The sequence below is a fragment of the Durio zibethinus genome, chromosome 28 (genome assembly GCF_047325235.1).
Source record: "Durio zibethinus cultivar Kanyao isolate XHJ-2024 chromosome 28, ASM4732523v1, whole genome shotgun sequence".
Classification (NCBI taxonomy): Eukaryota; Viridiplantae; Streptophyta; class Magnoliopsida; order Malvales; family Malvaceae; genus Durio; species Durio zibethinus.
The window spans coordinates 4176734-4191694 of record NC_143189.1 but is presented as its reverse complement, the minus strand read 5'-3'; the positions used below and the strand labels follow the sequence as shown (position 1 = coordinate 4191694).

The window sequence follows — 14961 nt, the reverse complement described above, 5'->3', positions numbered from 1 at the left end:
AGAAGAAATGCAGAGGGTTGGTGATTTGGTGGGGGAATGGGGTCCATGTTTGGTTGTGAAGGATGGAAAGTTGACTCAGGAGATGTGGCCTTTCTCGAGACGGCATTCTACCTACCAATACCATTATAATTTATGCACACCGTTGCCCCCCTTCACCTACCGCTTGCAGTCATCAGGAACCAAAGCCCAATCTCAATTCCTGAAGGCTCGAAGTCTTTTCATAGTTTTATATTCATCAAGCCCACCTCCTATTCTTTATCAGGCCAATTCCAAATCCCGAATTCGATAATAAAAAAGAAATGCGATTTTTTTTAGTAAAAAACAGCTCGTAGTCAAAGAAAAAAAAATCATATTTGAATTTCAAAACTATTTAATATTATTTTCTAAATTAATTGGATTAAATTTTGAATTCAATGTGAATCTTTTTAATTTTACTGTCATAATTGTATTACTTGGATCTTGATTAGGCTTTTCCAAAATAATAAAAGCATCAGCCAAACATAATAGACAACTTAACAACTCATGTACATAAAATATATGCCTAAGTATCTTTGAATTGAAAAAATCAAAGTCAAGAAGAAAAGGCAGCACACCAACAGGAATTCAGTTAATGGGTCACATAAGAATAGGTGGATTGGCCTGCAAAAACAAACATTATGGCCACCATATTAGGGGTGACAGCTTTGACAGTCAGGAATGGATGCTATTCTCATTATTTTTCTCTCTTCCTCTTCTGATCCGGATTTTGGCTTTGTCAGGTTCGGTATGCTCTCTTTCATCGATGAAGTTTCAATTCTCAAACAGTGCAAGGAAACAAATTTCAACAACTCTTAATTAGGGATGTTACTTGGGTCGGCTAAACCCGAGATCAGACCCAATCCGTTAATATGAATCGGATTAGGTTGGATAAAAAGTTAGCTTGGTTGGATTGAGTTTTCATTTCATTGGTCAATAGCATATTGGGTCAGATCATGAGTTATCCGAACCGAATCAAATTAAAATTTAATATATTTTTTATTTATTTGAAGCAAGCAAAATAAGATAGTAATTGATAATAATTATTACCTAATATGTTTACGTAAGATTCAGATAATTATAAATAAATAATTAATGAATTAAAATAAAAAATTTATTATTAGTAACAAATTCGAAATGAATATAAATAATATTTTTTAAATATTTAATATTTAAATTTATTTAAATTTAAATAAATAATAAATATCTAAATTTATATTCGAATTTATTATCATTTATATATATAATATAATATTTTATATTTGTAAAAAAATTTTGAATTTTAAAAATAATTTTTATTTATTATTAAATAAAAGTAAACTTAAATTTTAAATTAAAAATTTATATTTTATATTTTGATAAATTTTAAATAAATAAATATTTTAATAAATTTAAATATTTTAAATATTCAACGGATTTAAACACGAATATCTTTAATTTCTAACATTAAAAAAAAAAAAAAAAAAAAACTTTAAAGTCCTATTCTGACTAAACGCATAATCCACCATTCCCAAAGTGACAACACGTATCAACCAAAACCCACAATTCCAGAGTTGAAAATCCAATTTTGGTCATTTCCTCATTTTCATTTTTTTCATGAATATTAGTAATTCTTGTCCGCGTGATGGTGTGGCAAATCACAAACGGTCAAATTGAAATGCTAGTAATTAATTAAATACAGATGATATTACTTTATTGAGACGACATTCAGGGGAACAAAGAGCATTTATCTTATTTTCTTTAACATCAGTTTTAATTAATAGTACCGTAGCAATACGTACCCACATCATTGCTCTAAAATTAATACTATTTATCTTCCAATTTTGTACTACTTTCAACTTTTTTTGTTTGGTTGGGTAGGTAAGTAAATGAATATTATTAAACTAATATTTCTGATTTAAAAAAAAAATAATGATTTCATTTTTTTTTCTTTGGGCAAATAAGGAAATCTCATTCAACTAATGGAAAGAGTTAAGAAAAAAAATCTTGAGAGCAAAATATTAAGGATTCATCTTAATATTAACGTTCATGAATCATCTTAATACTAAGGATTCATGTTAATCATGAGAGCAAAATTAAAATTAAATTAAAATTCAATAAATAAGAAGGAAATAAAATCCTTTCTTTCTCTCTTATTTTTTCTGCCAATTCTTCCTGCATTTTTTTTAATTATTGTAAATGAGGTCAAACAATATGTGGTTTTGACCCTTAATGAAACCAAAAAAAAATCCCTGATCGTCCCTAATTAGGGGACATTTGACACAAATTTATGCCTAAATTAACCAAATGTCTTAATTTGATTAAATTGGGGAGAATTTTAATTTTAAGGCCTAGTTAATGAGAGCATTTTACATGTAATTTTTTATTATAATATTATAATTATTTAATTATAATAAAAAATTATATAAAGATCTATTATTTATAAATATAAATTCATATAAAATTTTGATGATATGTAGTGTTTAAGATAATTAAAATGTTACTTAAACTTTTTAATACAATATTTTCATTAAATTCAATAAAAATATATTAATTATATTTTTTTAAATATCACCTTAACTAATTTCATTAAGCTGCTTTTAATATTTCTCTTGATTTTATAGTATTGATTTGAATGAATTACTATAATTATAAGTACGTATTAAGCTGGGGTCCATCTTACAAAAGGCCTAAATGCTTTCAATGATTGAAATATTTAAATTATTAAATTTAATTGTGTTGTCACTCCCAACGTGCGTTAACTCCAGCTGTTCACAGTCAAAAGAGACAGGATTCATCCAATTCAACAGAGGTTATATTCAGATCCGATTTGATTTTGATTTTGTTTTTTAAATAATATATAATATTATAATTTTTTTAAATTTAATTTTTTAAATTTTATATATTATTTTAATATATTTAACTAAATTTAGATATAAAATAATTTTTTTATTTGATAAAAATATAAATATATATAAAAAATTAATAAAAATATATAATTTAATTTGATTTGATTTTTTTAATTTTTTATTTAAAATTTAATTCAAATTTAATTTATATGTTTAATATTTAAATTCAATTTAAAATAATAAAAAAATCAATCAAATCAAATTAAATATTATAATTTTCAATATATTTTTTTTTCACAACGGAAACACTGAAAAATGAGAAAGATATTGGGCTTGAAACTTCTTGGAATTGATATTCAGCTAAAAAGGATATGACAGCGAAATTCCCTACACCAATTGACCGTCTAATCCAGTCCAAGAACTTCCAAGTAGTTTCGTGGCAAAATGCAAGCAAACTGCTTCCCAACCAAGTACTATGACAAAACTATCGGGACACTCGACGGAAGGCCATCTTTGTAAAAAATAAAATAAAATAAAATAAACCCCTAAGACAGACAAAAAAATTACAATATAATTAATTAGTTATAATTTAGTATTGTGTAAAGTTAATAAAAAATTGCATAAAATTTACACTTTTAAATGATAAATTATACATAAGTTTTTATTATAATTAATTAATTATAAAATTATAATGAAAAATTTTACAAGTGAAATGCTCCAAACTCATTAATAAATTACATAGAAGTAAATTAAGTAATATAAGCCTTTAACAAAGTAGAAAGTGCCCAATGAACAAAGCTTCTTATAGCGGCATCATATTGTACGTCATATGACTGTCAGGTTAGTCAACAAGGGGCACTGATCAATCTAATATAATCCTCTAAAGAAGTAGTTTATGTAGGTCCAATCAAAGGAACTTCTTCGTAGCCAAGTTCTCGAAAAATCTATTGGGAACCAAGTTATATTTAGCAGCTAGACAGACTGTCATGTTTGTGAAGAAGAGCATAGGCTGAATTCTTTAACTACACAGTAGCAAATGGCAAGCGAATTGGCGTTTGATCTACCTTATGGAGTTGGGAACAAGAACGATATTTTGGAGCTTTCATATGCCACATTTGCTGAAGAGTTGCAGCTCCAGGAAATCTTGGAGGAGTCCAGGATCATTTCTGAAATTACCACAAGTGAACCGTCATCCATCTCATCATCCTCACCATTATCCTCACCAACTTCGACACCTGAAGCAATTTCACCACCTGGTTCCGAGATATCTCTGGAAGAGTTAGAGAGAGGTTAATCATCCCTATTCTTCTCAAATATTTGCTTAAATTAGAAACAGGATTTTAATGTTCAAACTTCAATTTTCTTTAGATTGCATAAAGATTATATGTATGGAGAAAGAATAAAAAAAATAATGCAAATTCTGTAACATGTCCAGCTTTTAACTTCAGGACTGAAAAAGAGCTGCAAGATGCTGTCTGTGAAGCAATTAAAAAAGAGCTGCAGAATGTTTTCTGTGAAGCAATAAAAAAATCTGAGTGTCCTGTCTGCCATAGATCATTCAACACGGAATATACAATCCCCCAGGATTCAGGCCTTAATTGCCAAGAGCAACAATCGATCAACTGCGATAAGTTAGGAAGAGGGCATGCCCAGAGTTCAGGGCTTAGTTGCAATGAGCAACAGAGGATCAACTGGGATGAGAAAAGAAGAGAGCATTTCATGGCGGGGAAACCTGGATGGAGGAGATCAACGAGACATTCCAATTCGAAGTTCAATGGAAGAAGGATGGGAGACATTCCTCAAAGCAGTTCCAGGTCAGTGTTTTTCATAATCACCACTTGATTAATAACAAAAGGAAAAGAAACTTGTTTGGATAATATTACAACTAATATTTATTTAAAACAATGATCCAGCCGCAAATTTCATGCAAATATGAGTTCGAGGGGTGAAGACGTTCTTATTGCTGGTACTGGTAACACCCAAGATCCAAAGGGAAAAGGCATAGCAATAGATGATGACTGGTTGCTGTACTCTCAGAGGAAACCCAATAGCAATAGAAATGTTGTTCATGAAGATGATGAAGATGACTTGGATGATGAAAGAGGCATGAGAGTCTCAAGAAGAGCAAATGGTTTAAGGAATTTTTTGAGAGAATGGACGCGTTGAATGTCGAGGAGATCGACGAAACCATGTGGCACTGTCCAGCATGCCAAGGTGGTCCTGGTGCCATCAAATGGTACAGGGGCATCCAGGACCTCATAGCACATGCTAAAAAGATAGGAGCAAGAAGGGTGAAACTACACCGAAATCTTGCAGAGCTTCTAGAAGGGGAACTGCAAAATAAGGCAACTTCAGTTGCTCCTGCTGACCAAATAGTTGGTAACTGGAAAGGTTTAAAAGAGGATGCCAAAGATTGTGAAATAGTTTGGCCTCCCATGGTTGTCATTATGAACACAATGACAAGCATTTATAAGGATGGAAAGGTAAGATGATCTGATTTTATTTTGGTTCACAGCAGTTGAATTAATTTCATTCTTAGTTGCCATTACTGATGCTGATTTTTAGTAATTCTGGTTAAACTGAAAATGTAAATTCTTTCATCTAAAATGCAATCTGCAACTTCTTTTTACTGAATTGGATTTCAGTGCGTTGGCATGGGAAGTCAAGAGCTTCTCAAGCATTTCAGCTCGTATCCTGCTTTGAAGGCTCAACACTCCTATGGTCCCCAAGGTCACCGTGGACTGAGTGTCTTGGTTTTTGAGAGCTCAGCAGTAGGTTATTTAGAGGCTGAGCGTCTGCATAAGAATTTTATGGAGAAAGGATTAGGTAGAATTGCTTGGAATTCTTGTCCAGGCGTGGTCCTGCCAGGAGGAGAGCGCCAACTTTATGGTTTCATGGCAGTGAAGGAGGACCTGTATATCTTCAACCAGCATTTCCAAGGTGCCCTCTCCCTTCTGTGTCTCTTTAGATACTGTTAATGGTTTCAATTAATTGCCCTGGATCATTCAACTGAATCTCCTGAATACAGAACGACTGACATGCATTAAGTTTACTCTTGTTTACAGTCCATATTCTCTTCAAGTGACACGTTATTTCTATTGATCAGGTAAATCAAAGATCAGATATGAGCTGAAATCATATCAAGAGGTGGTTCTTAAGGAAATCGAGAAAATGAGCGAGAATAGCCAACAATTTATCCGGTTGAAGGAGAGGCTTGAAGAACAAAGAAGACGCGTAACAACTTTTGAAGGATCCGTTAATAATCTGAGTAGGAACCTGCAACAGAAAATGAGTGACATCCATATTTTCAAACAGAGGGTCCAATTACTGCATGAACAAAACAAGGAAGAGGTAATAGAATTCATCTTATTAAGCAAAATTTAAAAATTTCACAATGAATAAATATGATAATTTATGTATATATATATATATATATACATACATACATATAATAAATTTATAATATATATATATGTATGTGTTTGAACATGTATGTTTTTGTTTTATCCTACGTCTTTCAATAATTATAATTTGAGACATTAATTAAAATAATTATAATATGAAACATATTAATTAAAAATTTTGGGAATTGAATCTTGAGAACGAGTGAGCAATGAGATTAACGAACAAGATTTTTATCATTATATCGGCTGCAATTACTACGAGTGCATTAATCATGAACCATAAATTTTTTAAAACTTGGTTTAATCTGATTCGGCCAAAGTAAATGCTAAATGAGACAAATTATGAATCCAACTTTTGATTTGAAAATTAGTTGTAGAATTTCGAGTTTAGTTATGGAAATTTTAGCTTTGATTTGATTGAAAGTTTTGAAGTATACCAAATTTATGGACTTAATTTCTAAGTGATGGAGTATAAAAGTTGTTTAGGGTATCAGACAATATTCCTTATGGGTCAAAAGAAAATTAAAAAAATACTAAAGTTAGATATATAATAATCTTTATAAGTAATTAAATAATAATTCAAATAATTCAAAGGCTGTTCCATTGTAATCACTCACCACTGAACATCTTTCAAAACTTAGAATTAAAACAGTATATTTTTGTTTCTGTTTAAAAATAATAATAAAAACGATAGTCAATTTAGACTGCTGTAGTTGGTTTGGGGGGTTAGGAAAACATGACAAAATGCAAAATGAAGAGCTATGAATCTAGAAGCTGTACATGTCCTTTGGAAATGATAATTTTATGTTCATATATATCACACTTTCCAATTGCATTATTCTTATCTAATAATGTATAAGGGGCTAGAATGTCAAATCTTGCTTTATACGCAATTTTTTCTTATATATATAAACATAAACACTTGAATTAGATGGCTTTTCTCAAATTTACATAATCAAGGTCAAGTAGCCTTTAGGTATATATGTTCAAGGAATGCCTATTTTGTTTGGATATATATATTCGTATTTTCATGATAAATTGAATTTGATATTTAATGTAGTTGATTCATATAATTATTTTTAAAATTTAAAAAATTTGATATTCAAATTTTAATATTTATAATCTTTATTATTGTTCTTAAATTGCTATTTTTTTCTATTAAAAAAATTAAGAATTTTCACGAATATTTTTTATTACCACATAAGTAATCGGTGGAACTGAAAGGAAAATTAATTAGCAAATTAATTAAAGTTAACCTCAATGCAAAATGGATGGAGGGATATGACAAGAATAATTCTCATCATGTAGTAGATCAAATTTTCAATATTCAATCCTAAAATCATATCATAACATCCCTCCTTTATTGGGTTATTCTTGGATTTAATAATGTCACCTAAAAAAATTTTGAAGGGTGTGAAAGCAGTCTTCTAATGTTCATTGAAAACCCTAAAAAGGAGCAGAATCCATTCATTAAAAAAAAATGCAAGATATGGCAGCATTGCTCATTAAAGATGCCATCAAAACCAACCATACTGTTTGAATAAGATAAACAGAATCAACGTGAGCCATATCATGCCAAGCATCAAAAGGTTTCTACTGAAATTGCTTATTTGTTTGGGACCTTTTGGAGATTAGCTTCTTTTATTTTCGATTCTATATATGTTGTCCTTACTTATTATTCAACGAAAAACTGGTTATGGGATATGTTGGTATAATAAATATAGGTCAAATTATGTTAAAGGTTTTTATATTTTACGAAAATTTAAAATTTAATTTTTATATTATAATTTATATAAATTTAATCATCGTATTATTTTAATTAAATAATTTTAGTCTAATAATTAATTTTCTTATTTTTTTATTTAACGTGATCATTGACATGATAACATGAACATTGACTTTGTTAATGTAGTGTTAGTTTGCTAATATGACAACTTAGATGGATAAAATCAGTTATTAAATTATATAAATAATTCATATGCTTAAATAAATTTTGAAATTTAATTTATTAATATAAAAAATATTTTGAAATTTTTAGAATTTTTTAAATATTTTTAAAATTTTAAATTTTAAAAATATTTTAGTCCTTAATATAAAAATATTTTTTGAAATATATTAATTTTTTATATATAATTAATTATTAATAATATCATATTAATAATATTATTATTATCATCATTTATATTAATCAATTATAAAATTAATAATTTAAATTAATATATCAAAATTAATATTATTTTAATTAATTTAAATATATTATATAGTAAAATTTATAATGAACCAAACTACTGAATAGAATTATATTTGTAATAAATTCGAAATAGACCATAAATAAAATTGACCTTTTCAACCAATCAAACAAAATAAAAGATTCAAACCTATATATTCTTACGAGCGATGAGTATCTATTTATTTAAAGGATAAACTTTTAATGCTAATAAAACAAAAAAAAGAAATGATTTATTTGATAAATTAAAATATCAATATTGAGTATCATAATGAGGTTTTCACAAAAAAAAATTCTAAATGATTATGTTAAATTAATAATAAGGTTAATTCTAAAATCAATACACATTGAGTTTAGTAAATATTTTAATGAATTTAGAATTTTGAACCTAAAATTGATTATAAAAAATCATTTTAAATAAGATTTAATTTAAAAGAATAGAAACACTATTTAATGGATAATTTTACATTTATGGGATGTAATTCTAATTCTAATTCATTTAACATATTAATAAAAAAATAATTTTATCAAAATTAGATAGTGACTAATTTGTGATAGATTTTTAATAGATTTGTGTAAGAAATTTTTTTTTCCTATGACTATAATAGATTTGTATCATATGTTGCGTATATATGTAGAAATTCATATCCAATCTGCGAGTTATTATCTATTTTGATCCGAAAGTTTTATGTTTTTATCCTATAAAAACTATTCACAAGTATAGGTTTAAATCTTTACATATTTATCAAGCAAATCCTCAAAATATCTCGACAATAAATTGAGTTGTCATAAACTTTTTTGATAAAGCTTAATATTCTTTTCAAGTCTAACACAAAACACATAGAACCACAAAGCTAAGATCACTCCAAATGTTGGAATTATAGAGATGGTTCTTATTATATAACACATAATTCATGTTCCATTGTAACCGCTTTGATACTATGATTTGTGAAAATCTACACTTAATCTACGAGATACTGTTCTTTTTGACATGAAAGTCTCGTAATTTTATTTCATAAAAATGTCTCTCAAGTAAAGATTTAAGTTTATATACATATATATATATATCGTAACAAATTCTCAAAACATATTAATACGAGATTGGAGTGTCACAGAGTTATTAAGTGTTAAAAAATAAAATATATAATTTTTCATACACAATTTTTTAACAATAACGATATCCTTAAAAAAATTAAGAAATAATAAAAAAATCAATTAAATGATATTTTTGTTACAAGTATTATAATGAGATTTTATATTTTAAATTGAAAAACAGATTCTTCCATTGTATTCTTAAGCATTTCTTTCCTTTTTGCAAAGAAAGACATTTCCTTACTAGAGAAACGAAATTGAAAGGAGACTCACTTGGGATGTCCTTCATGAATGTGGGAGATCATCTCTTCTGGTTATTTGCTTCTGGTCTAGGCATGAATATTCTATGAATAGAGTAATTGTAATACTTCAATCTCATATTAAGATATTTTGAAAATATATTATGATATATATATAACTAAGATTTAAATTTATATTTATAAAATTTTTTTCGAAATAAAATTATGAAATTTTTAAATGAAAACGAACAATAGCCACAGTTTGGATGCAGTCACTGAGGAAAGTGCCTAAAATTATCTTCTAGTGGACCAAAGGCCTATGATTATCAGCAAGGTAAGTGTTTTTGGGCAATTTCGGAGCCCAAAAGCACACCTTTTGTTTACGGAAATTTGTCTAGTTAGCTGATCTTTGCCTTGTTACCTACACAATGCAGGAGATCAAAAGCATGTTTGCCAAAGCTATATAGCATATTTTCTTCCAGAAAAAGTTAATCAAACACTTAAATGAAAATTCAATGACTCATGCATGGCACAAGAAAGTTTAAAATCCGTTTCTATTAAGCATTGTTGTGGAAGGTAAATTAGCAGATTATCCTTTCACTTGCTTTAGTGAAATACTGAAAATGATAATATGTTTCCCAAGAGAGGTTATCAGCATTTGAATCCTGATTATTAAAACTAAGAGTTCAGAACTCTATCTGATGCCTTCTTTGATAGCTTCTCCCATGCAGTTCTTATGGTTTTATACTTCTGTTTTAATGCGTATTTAAGCATGCAACAAAAGGACTACTATAAAATGAACTGCTAACTTGATTGATCAAGAACAAGCTCCAATGGACAAACATCTGTCACAAACTTTTAGAATAGTGCCAAGCGATTCTCAGTAGCAAGTTGAACAAATAGTTCATACCTCAATACATTTGTTCTTCTTGTTCTTCACGAACTAGAACATTAAACCAAATTAAACCTCTTCACATTTGATACAAACAATTTCTTTCAGAGACTAAAAACAACTTAGAGGTATAATGTTTACTGTGGTGTGGTCTAGTTTAGTTGTACTCTCAATTCCTCTGGCAGCCACCATGATTGTTATTCCACTCTTCCTCGCAACCATAACAAAACTGGAAATTACACCTGCAACCTCAATCATAGAGCAACACCCTGATCAATCATCAATGCTCTTTTTAAGAAGTTTTTCTTGCACAAACTGAAAATTTTGTTGATAAGATAATTCTCATATCCACAATTCTAAAGAGTCCAGTATAAACCCATCTGTATGAGTTCAAGGTCAAGAGGATTTAACCCATTCCAGTATATTGAGAATAACATCTACTGATCTACATCTACCTATCCAAATTCCAAAGAAACTCAACCTGTGAAATTTCAAACTTTGCCCCTCGGCTAAACCTGAAAAATAAGATGCTTTAACGAAGGAACAATGGAACATTCACATTTTCATGGGTATCTTATTTAGATTTTCTCAAAAAAGAAAGTAAAAATGGACAAGAACAATAATTCAAAATCATTGGTGAATCAATATTAGAAATTACTAGATATTAACTGACCTGCAAGTCATATGTGGACAGCCTTCTGTCCTTTCCACATAGTAGCTGCACTTGGGGCACCTAGACCATTTATTCTCCCTGGCAAGTTCCCTCACCATGAGATCTTCTCTGCCTCTTTCATCCTCATTAAGCCTCTGGAAATCTTCACAATCAATATGCCAGGGCACATGACACTGAGCACAGAACAATCTATGGCAGAATGGCACTCAGATTCTCTAATAACTTCTCGTCCATCATCATTCAACAATGGGGCTGAACAATCCCTGAAAGGACAGTAAAATCTCTGGGATGCATTAATAAACTCTTGACAGAGAGCATCTTCCCAGCGATGGACAAGCCCCTCTGGAAGCACAGGCCTCCAAGTATCGAGTTCCAACACAGCCCTGCAATTCACTCCCGGGCACTTAATAATCGTTATGCTTTCTTCAATCCTAGCCAAAACATGCTTGGTTATTCACTCAGAACAGTAAGAGTGAACGCAGCTTCCTGTTGTGAACATTTGATCGCTTTCTTTCCTTTCAACACAAATCTCACAGAAGCTCAAGGAGGATTCACCAGCGTCCGTTGTTCCTATCGCCACTAACTCTGGCTGAGGCATGGCTTGGATTAATACTGGGGATGAAGCATGGGTGACGCATGCGTTGGAGATGCTGTTACCCACTTGTTAATAGATCGTGGATGACATGAGAGCCTCTTGAAACTGCAACTCTTCAGCATACTTGGCATCAGATGGAGGAAAGATTTCATCTTCATCTACATCAAAGAGTGCTGAGTAGTAAAAATCATCCACAAAATCAAGACCAGATGTTGGTATGATTTGTGCCATAATACCAAAGACTCTTGCTTAATTATTTGGTCACTGTCTCTCTACAAGGTACAAAATGGAGGAAGTAGCATGGCTTTCCAAGTAACTTAGCATTGAAGATCCCTAGCCTGATTGAACTACTTCATTAAGAAGTTAATCATAAAAACTTTTTGACTTTGTGGTTCTTTCCTCTTGACTAGACTTTGTGCCTTATTGGTATATGGGAAAAAGCTCTTTCATCGGCTGTGAGTGGGAAAAAAGGCGAAATCATAATATAAAATTTTATTGGTATATAGCTATATATAACATAATTCTATGAGCTTTAAATTGTGGGAGCAAATCCATCATTGATTTAAAATATATATTTAAAATCAAGGGAAAAAAAAATCAATTGTGATTCTTCATATCTCTCAATAGTTTTTCATATTTTTCTACAACATTTAATAATTTTTCTTTACTCCTTCATATGATTCAAGATTAACAACAATGTATATATAATAATAATAATAATAATAATAATAACAACAACAATTTAATTAGGTAAAAGAGATAAAAAATAAAAAATCATTAAAAAAGACAACAAAAAATAACGACAATGTAACACTTAAATCGTATATATTAATTAATTCTTGATATATCTTACGTTCTTATTTTTTATCTCTTTCACTTTCCAAATTATCATCATTCACTTTTTTAAAAAAGTACATATTAATCACATATACTGTTAGTAAAATTTAAGAGGAATTAAAATTGACATATGAATTTGGTCCTTGTAAAAGTTCTCGAGGGAGTCCATCTGAGAAACACCACTCAACCTTCAGTCACCATTAAAATGTACTTAATATTGTTTCCGTTAGTACCAACCTAATGCATAAAATAAAATTTATCTGGAATTTTTTTTTTTTTTGAGTCTATTATAGGGATGGAAATTCAACCCGACTCCGACGAATTTCGATATGATCCGATCTTATGAGGTCGATTTTTTTTTTTAGAATTTCAGGTTTCGGGTCGGGTCGGGTAAGGTAAGGAAACAATCGGATTCAGATTTTAGACATTCCCGACCCTACTCGACCCGATATTATTTAAAAAATTATTTTTTAATTTTTTATTTATATATATATTTATATAATGATATTTTTAAATATTTATATTTAAAAAATAATATTTTATATTTTAAAAAATAATATTTTATTAATTTTAGGTCGGGTCGAATGCAGTTTATATAGTATTTAGTCGGATCAAATCGAATTTGGGTATGAAAAAATCAAAAAAAAATTTTGAGTCAGGTTCAGGGCAAGCAAAACCCGTCTCGAACCCGACCAAATGCCAATCCTAAAGATGATACATATTTTTTTAAATATAATAAAAATAAAAAAGTATTATAAAAAATTAAACATATAACAACCTCCCTTAACTCTATCTATAAAATTAAAAAATTTCACTACCATTACATAAAAAAAATACATTTGTATACATAATATATAATTTAACAATGTCACGTAGCATAACACATAGGGAAGATACCGTGATGATTACTAAAAAAAGAAAAAAATAAAACAAAACAAAACAAAAACGGTGATGATTAGTCATAAGGACCACATGGGAGTATGACAAAAAAAAATGGGGGAGCTGTGGTTAGGGCTGTGTTAGGGTGGAACAGCCTTCCAGACTTTTAAAGTTTGTGAAAGTGACATAATCCACCACCACTTTTTTATCATTTTTTTTTTTCCAAAGTTGAAACCAACGAAACCCGCACGAGACTGTTTGGCCCACCATCGCATTTGTAGCTTTCATTGGTTCCTTAAACAAAAACTAGTTCAATTTTTCAAAAATGCTTTCAATTATAAGCCAAATTATTGGAACAAATTGGCCTCTTTTGCATTAATGAGGGCAATAGATTTTACACAACCTTATGCAGAGATATCATTAATCATTGATTAAATACAAATTTAATTAAATTGGATCATACAAATATTTGTAAAATATGATATCTAAAGTTCAAATTTTAGTATATATAACATTACTTTTTATTTTTAAAATTTGATTTTTTGTTAAAAAAAATTTATATTTGATTCATTATTAATGTATAGATTTAATATGATCTCAGTAAATAAAATAATATTATTTAATTAATGAACAAATATTAACTTTTAAAATAAATATACAAAAACTTACTATTTTTTAAAAAATTTATTCAATAATAAAATAATATTATTTAATTCACTTCATTAATGATGCGGTATTATTTAAGTTATTAATAACATATAAAATTTATACCATTTATAATTGGTAGTATATCAAACATAAATCCTTAAAAAATAATAGATATTTTTAGATTCAACAAAAAATTATAATAATGAAAGTGTTAATGAAATCTTAATATAAAGATTAAAATCAAAGTTTATGATGTGAAGATATTGAATTTGAATTCTTTATTTTCATTTAATATGCCATTTGTTGTTTAATAAAAATTAAAAATGCAAAAAATATTTGACAATGAAATGAAAAACAATCAGTAAAAAACATATTGACGATCAACCAAAAATATTTTTGAGAAGATATCTCAGTAATAAACTGAGAATTAGTTTCATCATATAGCGTATAAAGTTTTTATTTACAAAAAATGATTAAAAAGTATAAAACAAAGAAATTTTGATGTAATTAATGAAAAATAACTATAAGCTTAAAATCTATTTAGATAGAAAGGGTGTGACTTGTGTTAAGTCAAATCATAATTGTCTTTCTAATTGGTGTATATTTTATATGAGAATTGAAGAAAACCAAAG

The 14961-nt window shown here is 28.7% G+C and overlaps 1 protein-coding gene and 1 pseudogene across 2 annotated transcripts; one reads left to right on the top strand and one right to left on the bottom strand.

Moving 5' to 3' along the window:
- The first annotated feature begins 4789 nt into the window (after positions 1 to 4789).
- On the top strand, positions 4790 to 9960 carry LOC111280559 (protein SUPPRESSOR OF GENE SILENCING 3-like). The gene is made up of 5 exons (XM_089757050.1): positions 4790 to 5326; positions 5489 to 5783; positions 5950 to 6194; positions 7801 to 7956; positions 9814 to 9960. The coding sequence occupies exons 1-5, from the start codon at positions 4997 to 4999 to the stop codon at positions 9958 to 9960; spliced, it is 1173 nt and encodes a 390-aa protein (XP_089613176.1). The 5' UTR covers positions 4790 to 4996.
- Positions 9961 to 10634: 674 nt separating this feature from the next.
- Positions 10635 to 12235, bottom strand: LOC149510664 (E3 ubiquitin-protein ligase RSL1-like; annotated as a pseudogene). Its single transcript, XR_016335105.1, has 2 exons — positions 11371 to 12235; positions 10635 to 10939 (listed from the first exon to the last, which is right to left on the bottom strand). The product of XR_016335105.1 is annotated as an E3 ubiquitin-protein ligase RSL1-like (transcript).
- Between the last annotated feature and the right edge of the window lie 2726 nt (positions 12236 to 14961).

Bases quoted from the DNA above. Each gene is read 5' to 3' on its own strand.
- LOC111280559 (XM_089757050.1), top strand. From the start codon at position 4,997: ATGGACGCGTTGAATGTCGAGGAGATCGACGAAACCATGTGGCACTGT. The intron at 5,784-5,949 runs GTGCCCTCTCCC...TCTATTGATCAG, and splicing joins CTTCAACCAGCATTTCCAAG to GTAAATCAAAGATCAGATAT. The intron at 7,957-9,813 runs GTATAATAAATA...TTTCCTTACTAG, and splicing joins ACTGGTTATGGGATATGTTG to AGAAACGAAATTGAAAGGAG.